Source organism: Geotrypetes seraphini, chromosome 12 (assembly GCF_902459505.1).
Source record: "Geotrypetes seraphini chromosome 12, aGeoSer1.1, whole genome shotgun sequence".
Taxonomy (NCBI): domain Eukaryota; kingdom Metazoa; phylum Chordata; class Amphibia; order Gymnophiona; family Dermophiidae; genus Geotrypetes; species Geotrypetes seraphini.
In genome coordinates, this window is record NC_047095.1 from 3,689,024 (window position 1) to 3,709,348 (window position 20,325).

A 20,325-nucleotide genomic window follows, 5' to 3' on the forward strand; every position below is an offset into this window, starting at 1 on the left:
TCATCTCTTAACCGAAGTTTTGGTTTTACAACAAAAATATTATATTGTCTTTCTTTAGGTAACATGTTGTACTTTTATCATTAATATTCTGCATTTCGCCGATTGTCCAGTTTTTCTTGTGTAAACTGCCTAGAAATCATCTGATTGTGGCGGTATAGAAGAATAAAGTTATGTTATGTTATGTTATTAGTCTGAGCTCTGTGGTGAATAGAGTAAATTAATGGAAACACTTCTAAAACAGAATGAAGTTTCTGGACTCTAATGATTGTAGGAACCTAGGCAGTATGATTTTACTAGTATATCTTTGTCAAATAAATTTGAGTGACCAGCGAGTTGGATCGAGGGAGAGTGCTAAATATGGTATACTTAGATTTTAGCAAGGCCATTGACAAGGTTCCATATAGGTGACATAAATTGACTGCTTTTGGTACAGGCCCTAAAGTGACTCACCAAGCTGAGTGGAAGGCAACAAAACGGTAGTGGTAAATCAGGGGTCTCAAAGTCCCTCCTTGAGGGCCGCAATCCAGTCGGGTTTTCAGGATTTCCCCAATGAATATGCATGAGATCTATGTGCATGCACTGCTTTCAATGCATATTCACTGGGGAAATCCTGAAAACCCGACTGGATTGCGGCCCTCAAGGAAGGACTTTGAGATCCCTGTGGTAAATGGAGTTGTTTGAGGGAAGGGGCGTTACCAGCAGTGTGTTGCAAAGCTTGATTCTAAGTACGGGGAGAGTCCCCCTGGACTGGAAAACAGCTAACGTCGTTCCTCTGCACAAAAAGGGATGCAGAGCAGAGACTGCGAACTACCGACCAGTGAGTCTCACATCAATTGTGTGTAAACTCATGGAAACTCTACTTAAAGGAAAATTAGATACGATTTTAGATGAGGGAGACCTAAGGGATCCCCGTCAACATGGATTCACTAGGGGTAGGTCATGCCAATCCAATCTTATCAGCTTCTTCGATTGGGTGACGGGAAAACTGGATCTGGGAGAGTCTCTAGACATAGTGTACTTGGATTTCAGCAAGGCGTTTGACAGTGTCCCGCACCGCAGACTATTAAACAAGATGAAGTCGATGGGTCTAGGCGAGAAACTAACTGCATGGGTCGATGATTGGCTGAGTGGAAGACTTCAGAGGGTGGTGGTCAACGGCACCCTCTCTGAGACATCGGAGGTAACTAGCGGAGTGCCACAGGGCTCGGTCCTGGGACCATCTCTTTTCAACATATTCATAAGAGACTTGACCCAAGGGCTTCAGGGTAAAGTAACACTGTTCGCCGACGACGCCAAACTGTGTAATATAGTAAGTGAAAACAATCTTAAGGATAGTATGACGCAGGATCTGATCACGCTGGAAAACTGGTCCTCGACATGGCAGCTGGGCTTCAACGCTAAGAAATGTAAGGTCATGCATCTCGGCTGCGGAAATCCATGCAAAACTTACACCCTGAATGGAGAAACACTAGCTAGAACTTCAGAAGAACGGGACTTGGGTGTGATCGTCAGTTCAGACATGAAGGCTGCCAAACAAGTGGAGCAAGCCTCATCCAAGGCAAGGCAAATGTTGGGATGTATCAATAGAGGCTTCGTCAGCCGTCAACCTGAAGTCATGATGCCGCTCTACAGAGCCATGGTGAGACCTCACCTGGAATACTGTGTGCAGTTTTGGAGACCACACTACCAAAAAGACGTGCTTCGAGCTGAGTCAGTCCAACGAATGGCCACTAGAATGGTCTCCGGACTCAGGAGTCTCCCATACGAGGAAAGACTGGACAAACTGCATCTCTATACTCTTGAGGAGTGTAGAGAAAGGGGAGACATGATTGAGACGTTTAAATACATCACAGGTCGTGTCGAGACGGAAAGCGATATATTCTTCCCCAGGGGACCCTCGGCCACAAGGGGGCACCCGTTCAAACTCAGAGGAGGGAAATTTAATGGTGACACCAGGAAGTATTTCTTTACAGAACGGGTGGTAGATCACTGGAACAAACTTCCGGTGCAAGTGGTCAAGGCCACCAGTGTACTCGACTTTAAAAATAAATGGGACATCCACGTGGGATCCCTAAGGAGGTCGAGCTAAGGAATTGGGTCATTAGCACTCAGACTTGATGGGGTGGGACAAAATAGTGGGCAGACTTGGTGGGCTGTAGCCCTTTTCTGCCGTCATCTTTCTATGTTTCTATGTTTCAATTATTTGTAACAATTTTAGTAAATGAAATTGCAAAAGAGCTGGCTGCCTTTACAAATGATACCAAAATCTGCAATAGGGTACATATGGTGTGGATAAAAATTGTTTCAAGATGCTTATTACATGCACTTATTGGTAGATATTCTATACATACATTGCAGCTGAAAATTTGTGTTTGCAGAGCTAGACACACTTATGCTCATCTATTTGTGAAGTGAGCTCAATTATTTAGCAAGCATTTTCTTTATTATACTGTCCTTTGAAAGAAACCCCCAACCCCTATTCACTTTTAACAAAAATGAAATGCTGAATTACTATGCAGGGGTTAGCATCATGCAATTGCTGTTTAGCTGTATCCTATATGTTTATTTTTTTATATTTAATGACCGCCTTAACAGCAGATATCTTCCACAAAGTTGTGATCTATTTTCACGACCAAATTTTAAATACTTTTAAATATAAGTTAGCATTACAATTATTCTATCACATGATAAATCTTTCCTAACAATCTTAAATGAAAATAAAACCAACAGCAGGATACCGGATAATAGTTGTTTAAAGTGTCATAGTTGTAAACAGATGTTAATGCATCTCAGAATTTAGAATGCCATCTTCCTCTATTAAAGGGAATGCTGCCTTTTCAGCATTTAGAATATGTAGGCTTGCTACAGTCCCTGTTAATTATCACCAGCTATAAAACTTTCACATAAGACTGTTCTTTCTCCCCTTTGAATGCAATACAGTACAGGTTGTTCAAGCTTCATTGCTCTATTGAACATGCTTAATTCACTCTATATAACATAAGACGTTCCTATTGAATGACTGGATCATGTGTGTTATACCTCCTACTTCCTGAAGTTTAAGGCAACTGGTTTGCGACAAACGGAGGGTATCGTAACTCTCTCTGCATAGCCTCATTGCAGTTGTTCAATATGTACATCACTGAGATTAATGGGGCATTTATATGAATATCACTAGTGGTGATAAACTTTCCTCTGTCCATCCAAAGGAAATTACATCAGAGCAACACACATATTATCTATACATATTCTACACACACTTAATCTAGTCAGTAGCTACTTTAAAGAGTGCTTTAACATGTTCTATTTGGTGTTTTGAACATAAAAGCAGCCAATATAAGAAGTTAACTATACATCATGTCTTTTAAATGTTGGTTTACCTGTGAGAAGTTTCAGTTGCTACATATCACATATAGTCCTGCATAGTCTCCAATAGGCATTTTAAGGGAACAGTTTTCTAATAAACCAGTCTCCTCATGTGTCATTTTCCACTACTACTACTACTACTTTCAGTGGCATGATCCTCTGAAATGTTTATACTATGATGAAATGCTGAGGTGAAATGACATAAAGCTACCACTTCGTTAAGAAGCTCTCCTTCCTCAGGTGATCTATGATATATGCTTTCTTTTCTTTCCCAGGGAATGAGAACTGATGATGACTGTCGTCCAGGACTTGCTGGAATCTGATCGTCTAAGGTATGCTTTAGTGTTTGATTTGGTTCTTTCCTTGCCTGGAAGTCAACTGAATCCTGCTGGGAAGATTCCATTGAATCTGGCTGCAGTGTGGATTCTGCTGAAGAAGTTGATTTCACAATTTTTGGAAGGCCCATGTTATCTTCACGGAGCTGTTCATGGCTAATTTTTTCTTCTAGTGTACTGACAGGTTCAGTAAAGCCAACAAAAGAGTTATGTTTCTTCGAAGATGGCAGATACTTCCTGTGTAAGGCACTATCATCCTGCCCAATTTGCCATTCCATTTGATCATTAGATTCTCCAAAGAGAAAAGCCAAGTTGTTCTCACTCGGAGCACTAGATTTATTCTAGAAAAAAAGATTATGTAAGTTCATTCATAAAGAGCACTTTGGGGCCAATATTAAAAAGTTAATAGGCGGGTTACAAATGAAGTAAGCAAAATAAAACATACATTTTTCTAGGTAAATTCCTTAGGTTTTTAAAATTGAAGCCTACAGAATAGTTGTTCACATAAAATTTAACTAGTTCAAACTGGAAGGGGAGAAAAGATTTGCTGAGGTTTGGATAACTTTTACCAAGACATGGTGATATTCGGTACTGTCCAGGTAAAGTTATCCAGTTAAACTTGGGTGCATAGATTGCTGTGCTAAATAGAGGTAGGTCTTGTCACATGACATGATTAATGTCTGACTGGGTGACAAGAATATTTGATCAGGGGCCAGTACTAAATGTTCAATACTAGCATTTCAGGAAGGCCTTTCACATTGTTCTGCATGGGGGATTTATAAATAAACTGAATACGTTTGCTAAGAGCCCTAAAGTGACTCAGTGGTAAATGGAGTTTACTCTGAGAAAAAGGATATTACCAGTGGTGTACTGAAGATTTGGTCTTTGCCATTTTTTTTTAAGTTTCATGAGTGATAATTGTTGAGGGGCTACTGGGAAAAGGTTAGCTTTCTGCACGATACCATAAACTGCAATAGGATAGATTTACTGGAAAATGGTAAAAACATAAGTGTTCTAAACAAAGCTTGAGAAATCATCTAGGGTTTGGCCATTAACATTTAATGCCAGAAAGACAGGCTTATATGATGAGAAATGTAAACCACATTGATCCATATGTTGAAAAATGTGGTATACCAAGCATCAATAAACCATAAACTTCAGAAACCCAAGAAGTAGTATAAGTGCTGAGCTTATCATAGCAAGATCTGGGGGTTGATCATGCATGATGATCTTAAGATGGGCAAACAGATAGCTAAGGCAACAGAAAAATCTGAAAAGGATGTTTGGGTTCATAGGTAAAGGAATGGCCAGAAGGCAAAAGTTTCTGGTAAGGCTTCACTTGGAATATTGCTTGTAATTCAAGACTGCACCTTCAAAATATCAATTGGATGGCATCAGAGCTTAGGATGGATATTAGAATTTTCAAAGGGGGGAAAAAAGCTTATACTGGGCAACAGAGGGAAAAATAATCCAAATCATTAGACTGCCCAAACTATGTAAAAAAATACAGAGGAAAATGCCATCTGCTCAGTGTCAATGAAGAAAAGACCTCAGTGATAAATATAGAGAGGGGGGAGACGTAGACCCTAAAAAAATTCACCATCACAGGTCATAAAATCTTCATTACTTACATAAAAATATATGGGGCTCAATAAAAACCCATATTACCAGTTTCCATAAATCACTTCAATGAAATAATAGGAAAACATTAAATTAAGGCATAGAAACATAAAAACATGCTAAATATGGTAAAAATACTTAGCTTAGAGAACATGTGGAGAAATCCAGTAACTATAAGGCCAAAGGCATGATATGCTGAGGAGCAAAAAGGCAGTTCAGTAGTTGAACCACTCTCTTTATTGCAAGACACTGGCCATCTCTGATCTGATTAAGGATTTGAATTAGTATGCCTGACTGAAACATAGTTTTGGGCAGGTGAATAACCTATTTTAAGAATGCTGCCTTCTCCCCTGCTTTCTCAGCACTCTCTGTTTCAGGGAATTTAGAAATGCAGGGGAAGATGCCATTATTCATGCTATTTCTCTTCCATTGACTGAGCTTTTACTGTTATACTGGGGTTTGCTTCTCTGTCCCTTGATTTACAGTACATTCCACTGTACTAACTGATTTAGAAATAGTGTTTTTTGTCCAGTCAAACAAAAAGCACCTTAGGATATCTCCTACTTGTGTATAGCCTCCCTGGATTGGGTCAAATGCCCTAGCAAACCCTATGCCTTTTTATCTCAGAGACCTTTGATTTGATTGTGAGTGACTTTAATTTGATATGGATGATGCACAGAGGCCCTCATATTTGACTTTGAGCTTCAACAACATGTCTCTTTTCTCATTCAGGCAATCATATCCTGAACCTCATTCTAAAAGGGAAAGATCTGTCCTGGTATGTTTGTGACTTCATATCTTTTCCCTGTTTGATCATTTCCTAGTTTCTTTTCAACTTACTCTTCCTTGTGCACGTTACTTCATTGGTTCAATATCTCAACCTGGTAGATGCCTTGGCCACATTAATCTTACTATTTTACCTATCATAGGTACCCTATTTCTAGAGGGCAAAATCTTTTTCTCTTGCAAATCAGACTGATTTATGGGACTCTAACCTATGCACTGCTGTGGAGTCTTGACTCTATTGCCCCTGTGGATTCTTTGGTACCCACCAGCCGACTGTGGTTTCAGGAGGGTTTATAACTGCTCAGATTTTAAGTAAGGAGAATGAAAAAGCTTTGCCAGAAAAACAAATTCCATTCTATTCTGCAGGTCTATCTGGCCTAATTTGGTTTCGATTGGTCTAAGGTGGCTCTAAATAAAAGATCTTATAAAATCAACCTTGTTAAAACTGTTGCCAAATGCTTTAAAATGTTCTTCTCAGTGGTTGCTAAGATCACTTACACTTTACCATCTACTCTAGACTTGCACAGTTTTAATGCTCTAACATTCAGGATTTTCATCAATGAGTTACAGGTTTAGCATCCACAGATTCAACAGTCGCTTCTACTACACTCTGGTCTTCTTTTAATTTGGAAACAGGTTTTTCCTTAACTAAGACTCTTCTGATCTCTTGCTTATGACCTGTTCCCTTGATCCCCTTCCTTCTAAATGAAGGAACATAATTATAGGTCTGATTCCAATAATTCTTACAATAATTCACCAGAACTGTGTATACTGGGAGAGAGGAAGTGGGCTACCATTCTCTGCTATAGGTGACAAATTGTAGGAGGACCTTAGGAAATTGGAAGACTGGACAATCCAAATGGCAGACAAAAAGTAATGTGGACAAATGCAAATTGATGCCCATCGAGAAAAATGGTCAGAGTCATAATTACCTTGTGCTAGAGTTCATCTTAGGAGTCAGCACCCAAGAAAAAGATCTAGGTGCCATCACAGACCATATATTAAAATCTTCTGCCCAGTGAGTAGCAGTGGCCAAAAAAGCAAACAAGACACTAGGAATTATTAGGAAAAAGATGGTAAATAAGACCATGAATATTATAATGCCTCTGTATCACTTCATGGTGCGACCTCACCTTGAGTACTATGTTCAGAACTGGTTGCCATATTAAAAAAAATATATATAGGGGAATTACAAAAGATTCAAAAAAGAGTGACCAGAATGATAAAGGGGATGGAAATCCTCTCTTATAAGGAACGGGTAAAGAGGTTAGGGCTCTTCTTTTTGTAAAACAAACACTGAGGGGGATATGATTGAGGTCTACAAAATCCTGAGTGGTGTAGAACAGGTAAAAATAAATAAATTTTTTCCTCTTTCAAAAAAAGTACAAAAACTAGGGGACATTCAACAAAGTTACATGGAAATACTTTTAAAACAGGAGAAAATATTTTTTCACTCAAAAGAATAGTTAAGCTCAGGAACTTGTTGTCAGGGGATGTGGTAACAGCAGTTACCCTATCTGGGTTTAATAAAGGTTTGGACAAGTTCCTGGAGGAAAAGTCCTCAGTCTGCTATTAAGCTAAACATGGGGGAAATCACTGCTTGTTCTAGGATCAGCAGCATGGAATGTTGATACTATTTGGGTTCCTGCCAGGTACTTGTGACCTGGATTGGCCAATGTTGGAGGAAGGATATTGGGCTATATGGACCATTGGTTTGATCCAGTATGGTTATTCTTATGTTCTCTGACTTACAGTATTCTCATATGGTTCTGTGCTCACTCCTTTACTATTCAATATTATTTTCAGACCACTAGCAACCATTGTCCTGGATTTTGAATCAGTTGGCTACCTACACTGATTGATGAAGTTCATATCATGTTTTCTTAGGCTTCTTCTGCTGGCATCATGATGGTGCAGTTGTCTTGGTCTTGCTGCATCTGAGTAAGTGGAGCTTACATTTCAGCCATCGTTTTAGCTACAGCCCAATGGCTGAAATGTCAATTCCAAAATACTCAGACATGACAAGACCTGGACAACCACAAAACCATTCCTTTCCTTCTATTTTTAGACTCTACACTGCTCTGTTGTGAGGTGTGAAGGCAGTATAACAAACGGAAAGAAACATATATATATATATATATATATATATAAACATAAACAAACTTCACACTGAAGCTCTGGGAGAGTAGCTCGCCTTGGTGCAAGGTGACTCACCCACTTGCATGCCTAATTTTGTGTAACCTAGTCTTTTTGAAAGAACAAACAATCCATTCATGTTTACCCAGTCTACTCCACTCATCATTTTATAGAGCAGAGGATTTTAGCTTATTGTCCATGATAATGCCTAGAACTTTTGCTGGCTGGTGACTTCTAATATGGAACCTAGCATTGTATAGCTATAGTTTGGGTTAATTCTTTCTTATCTGCATCTGTCTGCATTTGTCCAGATTTAATTTTACCTGCCCTTTGGATGCCCAGTCTCCCAGTTTTACAAATTTCTGATTTAACTTCTCACAAAACTCTTGTGATTTAACTACTTTGAATAATTTTGTGTCAGTTGCAAATTTGATTAGCTCACTTATACTTCCCATACCTAGATAATTTATAAATGTATTTGAAAGCACATGTCCCTTGGAAATTTTACTATTTATCTTCTTCGATTGAGAATATTTAGCCTTATTTTCTGGGGTGTTTTAACCAGTTTCCAGTCCATAAATGTACATTGCCTCCTATCCCATGATTTAATTTCCTCAGGAGCAGTGGCGTGGCCAGACCCAGTATACTGAATGGGCCCACAGTTAACGTGAATGGGTTTTTCCACCCCACTCCCCCTAGAGATATGAAAAAAAAATTTTCAGGTTTTTAAACCTACCCTGCATCTAGTATTTCTCCTCCTCTCAACATGGCCTCCCAGCATCTGCCCTCCTATCTCTGAACCCCATCTCTCCCTGGTGTACCTTACAGGTGTCCCTGGCTCCAGCAGTGATTCATTTTTGCTACCAGTGCTGGTCCTCCAGGATTCCCTCTGCTGCGTCCTTCCCTTGCTGATGTCACTTCATGTTCCTTTTCTGGTGGTTTGCAGCAGATGGAAGAGCCTGGGGGGTGGTGCCAGCAGCAAAAATGAACTGCTAGCAATGCATATAAGGTACACCAGGAAGAGTAAGAGTTCAGAGATAGGAGAATAGATGCTAGGAGGCTGCAGAGTTGAGAGGAGGATAGGGCAGTGTGGTGCCATCACAGAGTGGGCCTGGGTCCACCCATAGTTACTCCACTGCTCAGGAGGTCATTCTAGAAGCATCTGCACATGTAAATGATGATAGTTACACATGTAGATTGACTAGAAGTATAAAAAGAGATTAGGTTCTCACCTTGCTAATATTTTTTCTAGTAGATAGGTGTGTCTTTCTGGATGGACAGGTGTTCTCCCCATGCTCGCGAGCCATAAAGAATGAATCTATTCCAGCTTTTCAATACCTCCTCCAGCTTTTCAATACCTCCTCCTTCACCAGAGGGCTCTGCTGCCCCCTTCAGTCTGTACCAAAGCAGATGATAGCCATATATTGAAACACATGTGAAGGAGTGGTACGGGGAAACTCCCCGAACTACAACTCTGTTCTGCTCTGAAAATATAACAAACACGTTGAACTTTGCAATTCAACAATCTAAACATCAAAATAATCAAATCAATCAGAAACATTTATGGAGCTCAAATATTCCCCCAATCTGTTATAGCAATAGATTATTCTTCATACCCTTAAGGTTTGATTGACGTCCAAAATTTCAGTTTGGACTCAAACTTTCTGCTTGAGATAGTAGGCTGGTACAGGAGATAACTGATAGGGTAGGGCTCCAAAATGACACACTTATCTACTATAAAAAATATTAGTAATCTACTAGAAAAGATATTAGTGAGGTAAGAACCTAATCTCTTTTTCTAGTGCAATAAGTGTGTCATTCTGGATAGACGGGACATTCCAAAGCAGTTACAGAAATTTAGGGTAGAACATCTATATCAGATTGTAACACTGAGGACCCAAAGGCGGATTCCTCCCTTGCCGCTACATCTGTATAACTTGGAAAATGTAGGTCACTGTCCTACAAATCTTCTTGGGAGAAACTACCTGAGCTTCCGCCCATGAAGAAACCATGCTTCTAGTCAATGCACCTTCATGGAGACTGGTGACTGTTTTCCATGCTGATTAAATGGCTCTGCTGATCCATCTGGAAATCATGGCCTTGGACTCTGGTGTGCTGCATCAAACCTGACTAGTAAGCACAAAAAGATGGTCAGACAGTTGGAACTCACTAGTAGCCTTAAGATATCATAGAAGGACTCTCCTCACATCCTTTTTCAGAATCTGGTCCTTTTTCTTGAATCCTGTGGACTGGAACGCCGGCAATCTTACTTCTTGATTGACATGGAAAGCTGATACAACCTTTGGCAAAAAGGAAGAACTGTGCGCATAGAAACTCAGGCCTCTATGATCTTGAGGAATTGATCTCTGTATGAAAGTACCTGTAGTTCAAGACTTTTTTCGCTGAGGTAATGGTCATGAGAAAAACTGTCTTGATAAAAGATCCATCAAGGATGCTTCCTTAAGCAGCTCGTATGGAGCCTGACTGAGGCCTTGCAAAACCAATTTAAGGTTCCATGATGGAAACAGGTGTTTTACCGGGAGTCTTGAGGAATCTGGTTATGTCCAGATGAGATGCCAAGGAAGCTTTATGCTCTTGAGCTCTGAGGGACTCCCACCACTTCGACTCTGAGGGACACCACTGAAAGACCCTTATCAAGGTCAGCTTGGAAGAAAGCTAACACCACCGAAATTGAGCAGAGAATGGCTCTGCCTTCTCTTTAATGCACCACTGCTGAAATGTTTCTCATGCCTTAGCATAAGCAGAGACCATTGTAGGCTTTTTGGCTCTGAGAAGAGTAGCAATCACTACCTGTATCTTTTGTGTGCTAACGCCACATGCTCAAGAGCCATGCCATAACAGCAAAGCGATTTGGATCTTCTATGACCATTGGCCCCTGAGAAAGAAGATCCAGCTGCACTCACAGTCTGAGGCTTGCACCCCTCTGAAGATGCACTAGATCTGCACACCATGGTATGCGTGGACAATCTGGTATCATGAGAATGACTTTTCCTAGATGGTTTGCAATCATGTAGAATATTTGCCCTATCATGGGCTGTGGAGGAAACATGTACAAGAGCTCATTCTTTGGCTACAGTCGTACCAGAGTGTCCAGATCTACACTTCCAGGCTCAGATCTTTGACTGAAGAAGCGGTCCATTTCTTATTTCTTGCTGTTGTCATCAAATTGAACATTGGGCGATCCCAGTGATGAACAATTGCTTAGAAGGTTATGGCAGACAGCGTCCATTCTCCCAGTTCCAGTGTCTTTCTACTTGCATCTCTTTGGCACCGTGGCCTCCACACTCCTACTCTTAGGTAGACCACCATTCCGGGGCTCTGGAAGGACTTTACTACCAACAGGCATGCCCCCCGATAGTTCTTCAGTTCTGGAGAGCAAAGGTGAGGCTAAACCAGATGCTCCTGCCCCCTTCAAGTGCTGCATGGCATATGACACAAGGGCATTCTTCAGGCACTCATCTAGCACAAACCTGGCATGAATTAGGAGTAATGCAGCCTGATGATACCATCCTTGCTAGTTTTGCTGCGGCCGCACAATGCACGGATGGCTTCATTGACTTGTCGATCAGAGCTCCCAAGTCTCTTTCCTGGGAGGTCTTGCTAAGTTCCCTATGGATACCTGACAGCCTGTGTTCAAGATTCCTGTAACCTAGAAGATGAGCAAGGCTTCTAGGGGACCGGTCCCTGAGCTCACAAAGGTTTCTGCAGACTGGCTAACAGGTAGCACAGAGGGATTGGCCTATCAGCTGAAGACCTCAGTCTGTTTCTCCTCCACGCAGGTAGAGCTTGACCCCCCAAATAGGGAGTTCTGAGCACCAAATACTGCCAAGAAATGTAAAAAAGACTAAAAAGAAATATAAAGAACAGATCAGAAAGACTCCTTCTGGCTCGCATACATAAGGAAAAACTGAAGGGAACAGCAGAGCTCTCCTGTGAAGGAAGATGGGTTGAAAAGCTGGAATGGATTTTTTCTGCATGACTCATGAGCATGAGGAGAATATCCATCCTTCCAGAATGACACACCTATTGCACGCAGCTCATTCTTATACGCAGAGGAAATAGTATACTTCTGAACTGAGAAATCAATGCATGAATTTACACTGATTAGAAAGGGGTTGGCATTATACTGGTCATCTGGGAGCCAAGATTAGATGGAGGAAAGCAGCTAATGCTTTTTTAAAAGTGGCTGATATCATAGATAATCTTAATGATAGGTTGCAAATTACTAAAGTAGATCTATAATTTCAATTTTGAATTTACATTATTTTGGGGTGGATACCATTTTGTACAAGTGATTTGCTACTCTTTAGTTGTTAATTCCCATATTACATTTACAGGTAAATGTTAAATGTTTTGCAAATATAAATCTCCATAGTTCTTTTTGGCAAAGCAATACATTAAATTTACTACATAACCTTGCTAAAGCGGACTTCCAAACACCCTTTCATTACAAAGGACATTAGCTCAATATTCATAAAAACAAAACACTAACCTTAGCCTTATAATCAATGTCTTCCATTGATCTAAAAAAATCCAGGCTTTTTGCTGCTGATAATTTCCCTTGATCTGTACTGTGTATGCTTAAAGTATCCAGGATCTCTCCAAGCAGGTCCATATCATCAGTGTATTGAGGAGTCAATCCTATTTCACCTGATTCATCACTGTCATATAAATAACCACAAGCTTCTTCACTATCTTCAGAAGATAACCTAAATGTAGAAAATACATTTTACTAAATGAGAAGAAGGGGTTACCTTCAAGAGCTAATCATAAACTACATTCTTAGTCCAATAAAAAAGATATTATTTTTTTCCTTTATGTTTTAGTTTTATTTCTACATTACCTTGAAGAGTGGACCAACACGGCCACCACACCATTTCACTGAGAGAGCTGTAACCCAAGTGATATTAAAGGTAATGAAAACTGTAAATCTTTACAATAAAAATATTTCAAGGAAAAAAATGTAATCATCAGTCAAATCAGCATACACAGCATACATGGTAATGACAGCAGATAAAGACTACCAATAGTACTATAGACCAGTAATTCTACTAATGCTATAACCCTAATAATCCATAAGCAAATAATATTTGAATGGGTGAAAAGCCCTCATAATATAAGATCACTCAAACAGTGTCTCTATTAAAAGACACTTAAAAATGAATATATAGGGTTCATTGGGTTGTTTAGTGGACCATACTAAGGCTCTCTTTTACTAAGCTGTGGTAGAGGTTTCTACCGCAGTCCAGAGCTCTAAATGATCCAAAGCTGCTCCGACGCTCATAGGAATTCTATGAGTGTCATAGCATTTAGTGCTCCGGGCCACAGTAGAAACCTCTACTGCTGTTTAGTAAAAAAAATAAAATAAAATAATGGGGTGGGGGGAGGAAATGTTTAGAAGCAAAACCAGTAGAGAAGTCACTTTGACTATGCGCTAGAACAGTGGTCTCAAACTCAAACCCTTTGCAGGGCCACATTTTGGATTTGTAGGTACTTGGAGGGCCTCAGAAAAAAAAAATAGTTAATGTCTTATTAAAGAAATGACAATTATGCATGAGGTAAACCTCTTATAGTTTATAAATCTTTCCTTTTGGCTAAGTCTTAATAATAATATTATAATTTATATCTAGAGAGACATATGATCAATAAACTGTTTTATTTTACTTTTGTGATTATGATAAACATACCGAGGGCCTCAAAATAGTACCTGGCGGGCCGCATGTGGTCCCCGGGCCGCGAGTTTGAGACTACTGCGCTAGAATGTAGTTATCTCTAGATACCCCTTCAATCTTCACAGAGACCCAATCACAAGTTTTGCCACCTACAATTTTATCAATGACTCAGGTGGCAACCTTTAAGCTTGAGCTTTAAAGCTGAAAGGACACTTGAGCTTGAAAGATACCAACTCAGTCCTTAAAAAAGTTTTAAGTGACAAAAACCATGATTGGGCATCTGAGAAGATACAACGGGTAGCTGGAGATAACCATGATTACCAACATGACTACATACTACAGTAGAGCATAGTCAAAGTGAGAGTGGGCATCCTTCCTGTTGATCTTCAATTTAAAGGTGTGTGTGTGTGTAGGGGAGGGGGGCGGCATTCAGAGGTTCTCAGGGGAGTTTGGGGGTTCTTGGCAGGACCCCAGCAGCAGGAGGGAGTGGGCAATTTTGGTGTTACCTCAAGGCTTAGCAACATTAGAGGCCTATCTCTCACTTTTACCTGTATTTACAAATCAGACATTAAAGTATGTCTAAGAGAAGCACTAGTTTGAAACATAGAAGGGGTACCTTTTCTAGACTGAACAAACTACAGTCTAAATAAAATATCAATTTGGTATAAAGCGGGCAGGGAGGTGAGACGTCCCCTATGACTGGTCTTGACTACTGATGAAGGATAAGTTATAATAGAGAATAATATGAAAATATATTTTACTAGTGTCCAAGATGTATAAAAAGTTAGGAATGCAAGAGTCTCAGTATAAGGCTTATGTGACTCACCAATTAGGGGCACGGGACATGATATGGTATGAGGGCAAATGAAAATAGTGTGAAATATAATGCGTTTGTACATAAGATGATCGCTTGTCCTAAGCTATTGACTTACTGGCAACAAATGCTGGAGGAGGTGTACAAGGTTGCCATCTCCCCCTGACAATAGACACAGAAGCTCATAATTTGGGGTGATCATAAAGGTCTGGAGGTGGAGGGCCTAAAGAACGAAGAGCACAAGTTTATACTATTGGCTTTTCTATTAGCAAAAAAGGAGGTTTTGTACTATTGGACTGAAGAGACACTCATCACTTAGTGGCAAGATTACTTGATGGAGCTGGTGAAGTAGGAATAGGAAAGAAATAGATATGAATAGCAAAAGAGGATATATGCATATCCAAGCTGTCAAAGGAATGAGATGGAGTGAGAGATGAAGTTTGAAGGTGAAGGAGTTTGAGGGATGGGGAGATTTGGGGTGGGGGAGGGAAAGAGAAAGAAAACAGATGCTAATGTTTACCTGTTGTGCTACTGGCCCATCTTATTTAACTCTAATAACTGTGTTAGTTACCTGTGCTATGAGTTTTGGAATAATACCAAATTTTTTTTTTTTGGGGGGGGAGGGAAGGGCCTCAGAAAAATTAATCCTAACTTGTACCAGAGGTCTTGTTTCTACTTGGCTGTGTATTAAAGGTGGTTGTGCCACTAAGCAACTTTGAATTATTCAGTCTTAATTAAAAACATTCTGGTACATGTCCTCCATCCCAAATACAATACAAACAGGTAACAACATTTCAACAAAAACAGAAATTTCTGATGCCGTGTCAAACTTAGCAAAACTATCTAAAGCACCCCAACCCCTCCCCCCACTAAACTAGTGTGTTGTATTATCAAGCTAGTTAGAGCTCCTTTTATCAAGGTGCGCTACGGGGGTTAGCGCGTCAGTTTTTTGGTGTGCCACGGGGGTTAGCGCGTGATGAAATGTCTGACGCGCTAACCCCCGTGGCACACCAAAAAACTAACGCCTCATCAATGGAGGCATTAGCGACTAGCGCGGCAGGCAGTTGAACGCGCGGAATTCCGCACGTTAACCGCCTACCGCAGCTTGATAAAAGGAGCTCTTAGTTTACTCCATAAAGAAATATACGAATTTGCCCAAAAAAGGTATTTCCAAAGCTGACATTTTTTCCAATCATTATAAAACTGAAAATAAAATTGTATTAAATTAGCTTAGTAATGGCTGTTTAAAACCTGCTCTCTGAATTTTGTTTTTGTTTTTTAAATTATTCATGGTATGGCACCAGCTTACCTATTACCTTAAGTTTATCCATCATCTTCTGCGACAATCTACAATATAAATCACTTACCTCCCCCCTTTTTACAAAACTGTAGAGTGCCTGCTGTAGAGTGCGGTGGTAACAGCACCACGCTCATAGGAATTTTATGAGCGACAGAGCTGTTACCTCAGTGGCTGGAGCTAAAAAACGCGCTACAGTTTTGAAAAGGGGGGGAGGGATTATACACTTTCCATTGGTTAGGAACATAACATTTGAACAGATCTATTTTTCTCTGCTTTTATATCAGACTGCAAAGATATGAAATTTTCTGCTCCTAAATCTCAGAATGAATCCAGATTAGCTAAACTTTAGAAAACATCTAAAATCCTACTGTTTAAATGATTTCATGAAAATTTTTTATTTTACCATTTTAAATTTAGCTGACATTAAAACTAAATGCACTCCCAGGAGATGCCTGATCTCTTTTTTATTGTAAATTGCATTGAACTGATATAACTATACAGTATAATCTATTACATATAGTCTACTGTATTGTATTGTCTTTCATTCATCTTTGTGTATCCTCTTAAAACTGTTTCCAAACTTTCCTTCCCATTTAACATTTTTTTTCTTCCTACATTTGTTTCTTACATTGATTTTTCACTTTCATTTTTTTAACCGCTTCTTCTTTCTATACCCGTCTCCTAGCTAATTTTTCACCTCCTTTCCCCTTTTCTACTCTTCAATCTCCCTTTTTTCTCTTTATCTACCTACTAGCTTTTCTTCCTCCTACTTAATCAATTGCTTCCTCTGTTTAACTTTATTCGCAGCCTTCTTTTCCTCCTTTGTCTTACTTAAACTCTAGGACTCCATTTATAACCCTTTACACTCACCCTACAGTTATCAAGCTTCTTTTGCCTCTTATTCCTTCATAAACTTAATCTCTTTCCTTGTTATTTGGTCCCTCATTGGCCAATAGACCTTTATTCTGTCTCTTACCTTCTAATTAGATTACCACATCCACTTTTACCTCTTCCCCAGCTCCTCTTTATTTCTACCTTTTCTAATTCCTTCACTGGCCTGTCTATTTCCTGTTTTTCAGCCCTTCTCTAGCAGCACTTCCCTATCCTTCACAGTTTTACACCATCATAAAACATAACATAAAAATGTACTTCTATACTGCAGTACCGTGAAGTTCTATACAGTTTACAAAAGTAAAAAATTATAGTTAAGTGAAGTATTTTAATTACCTAAATATCTAGTAAACAGATATGTTTTCAAATGTCTCCTGAACAATTGATAGGTACTAGAAGTCACGATTAAAAGATTTAAATCTTTATCCCAAGATGCTGCTTGATAGGATAGATGGTATCTTTTGAATTTACACCCTTTGACAGATGGAAAAGTGAATAATATATGTGAACGTCTAGTGTATTTAATATTAGCAAATGTGAAGAAATCTACAAGATAAATAGGTGTAAAACCAAACAAAACTTTATAACAAATGTAGCTAAACTTGAACTGCACTCAATGCCCCATTCTATTTAACATTTCCCTATACATAATCCCAAGTCACTTATCTTCTTTGTCACCCAAATGCTGAGACCCCACTCATACCATTCCCAACTCCCCACTTAATATAACTGCATTCTCACCCAATCCTTGGAGGGAGCACTTGCCAGCCCCAGGGCTCCCTTCCTGTAGAAACCCAGCTTCACCAGTTATCTATCTCAATCCCTTCAGGATCTCCACTTCGTGCTTATTTGCTCTCTTTTCCCCTTTCAATATAGCTCTCCTACCAGAATTGCTTTTAAAGCTCACCCTTTCCACCCAGTGATCACAATTGGCAGAAGGAGAAAGAAAGAAAGGATATTTCCTCTAGTCATCATCATCTCTGTATTCAGAAATTTATTTTAAAAATTTATATTTTGCTTAACAACCTAAGCGGATTACAATTTACATACTAATGTAATCTGGGATTTATAAATCACGCTATGCCTACAAAGGTTCAAGGTGACTTACAGTACAGAACCATGGACTCATTAACTAATCATTCATACATCAGAGGGCTACCAGTTTAGAAAAAAGCCTGGGATACAGAGAGAGGAGCCTAAGGCCCTGATTGGCTCAGACACCTAGGTCCCTGCCCCTTAGGAGGGGCTCTAGGCATCTGAGCAACTCAGAGTCTTAGGCTCCTCCCCAAGCATCACATGATGAACCAAGGAGGGGAAGGCTTGCCTCAGAGCTGCCTCCCTTCTGCTCTCTTCAAAGATACTGGAGGAGGGGGGGGGTGTCATTTTGTAGGGGCATCCCTCCTGCCTTTTTTGGGGGGTGAAGGGGGGAGGGGAGAGGGTAGGGGATGGTTGAGGGGGCACCTGGCTCAGGGAGGGCCTCAGTTGGCAGGATGGAGTGGGCAACCCTGTTGTCAATTTTTTCTCATGCAGCATGGCTGGAGAGAGTGGGCATCCCTACTGCCAATTTTCGCAGGGGTGGGGGTGTCAGTTCTTGGTGCCAGTTCATCGTGGGGATGTCAGGAAGGGCTGTCATCGGCAGGGGACCTATTTTCTTTTTTTTTAATGGTGCAAATATTGTGCGTGTGCCCATTAAAACCCCCCACAAAACAACGTTTTCCTGCCCTGAACAGCTGAGTTGCAGGAGGCTGCTTTGGGGCTTCCACTGCCTCTCAGCTGTTCGGGCTTCCCCCAGACAGCTCTACACATGCATGAGAGTCACTCTCACAGCGATTAATTAACAGGAGAGACGGGAATTATGATGAACCTCTACGCCAGTGGTTCCCAAACCCTGTCCAGGGGGACCCCCAGCCAGTCGGGTTTTCAAGATATCCCTAATGAATATGCATGAGAGAGATTTGCATACCTGTCACTTCCATTATATGCAAATCTCTCTCATGCATATTCATTAAGGATATCTTGAAAACCCGACTGGCTGGGGGTCCCCCAGGACAGGGTTTGGGAACCACTGCTCTACGCGAATCATTTGTGTGCAAAATTTTTAGTGCATCAACAGCTCTATTAGAATCAACCAAAAATTGGATTAGAGCGTACCCATGCGGTCTTACTGATCCAGTTTAGTGCATCTAGCTCTGAGAGAACGAGATGGTAGATATTTTCTGATGACTTGATTTGGTACCAAGGTGCCTTTCCATATATTGCTTGACGTTAAATTGTCAAGATTTTACATTCAAAGTGAAATGTTATAAGTAGCCAACACTGTGGATCAGTCAAGCAGGAGGGAGCAGGAGTCTACATTCAAAAGACAGTGACACAAGAGGATGCATAATTCAGAATTTCTCGTCCAGGAAGGTGGCAGTACTAATCATGGTAACAACACAAGTAGGTGCAGGACACAGTGGTTATGATTGTCAGAGAGGACAGGACAGCAAACCAGCAACGTTACCAGTTGGGGCTAGTGGTGGCAGTCATCGTTGAGGATGGTGGCAAAAGAACAGGGACTGGTTATGGTAATTTTAAGTGCCTGAGTCCTTAGGTCTTCCTACTCCGTAGCCTGTAAGTTCAAGGCTAAGGAAAGCACTGACTTGTTGCCTACTGTATATACTCAAATATAAACCGACCCGAATATAAACCAAGGTAACCGTTTTCCTCTCAAAAAGGAGGCAAAAGGTTGACTTGAATATAAACCAGGTGGTTAATATTCAAGTGCAGTGCCTTGCCTTGCCTTGCCCGGCTCTGCATCCTATTCTCCCTCCCTCGCTGCTCTGCCAGGCTCTGCATCCAGCCCCCTCACTCCCCTGCCTGCCTCTGCACCCAGCCCCAATTCCTTCCTGCTAGATTCTGTACCCTGTCCTCCCTTATCTCCCGATGACTTGCAGGCCTCCACTGGGCCTGCCATGAGACCTGGTTGGCCAGTGGTAGCCAGGACAGGAGGGACCTCTCCCACCTCCCCCATGTACCTTTAATATCCCTGGTGGTCCAGCGGTGAATCACTGCAGGAGCAACCTTCCTTCACTCCTGCCCATGCAGAGTTGCCAAGTGATTAGCCGTGAGTTTCGCGGTCCCATGAGAACTCGTGGCAGCTAGTCAGCTAGCGGCTCTGCGTGAGCAGGAGCAAAGGAATGTCACTCCTGCTGCAGTTCACCGCTGGACCACAAGGGATACTAAAGGTAAGGAGGGGAGGTGGGAGGGAGGTAAAAATTCTTAGAATCAGCTGAGACAGGAGGTGGGCCAAGTCTCACAGCAGGCCTGGCAGAGACTTGCAACAGGTTGGGGGGGGAGCACTCAGCGCTGACCCAAATGTAAACCGAGACCCATATTTTTGGCCCA

General features: G+C 40.8%; 1 protein-coding gene across 4 annotated transcripts in view; it reads right to left on the reverse strand.

Annotated features, from left to right (window-relative positions):
* Positions 1-2,164: 2,164 nt before the first annotated feature.
* The window catches only part of DENND1B (DENN domain containing 1B), a 454,561-nt gene continuing 436,400 nt past the window's right edge, over positions 2,165-20,325 (reverse strand). For all 4 annotated transcript variants that reach the window (XM_033917142.1, XM_033917140.1, XM_033917139.1 and 1 more), the window contains 2 exons: positions 12,754-12,970; positions 2,165-4,039 (listed from right to left, as the gene is read on the reverse strand). In XM_033917142.1, coding sequence (XP_033773033.1) covers positions 3,479-4,039; positions 12,754-12,970 — 778 coding nt within the window. In that variant the 3' untranslated portion in view covers positions 2,165-3,478. The remainder of the gene's footprint in view (positions 4,040-12,753; positions 12,971-20,325) is intronic.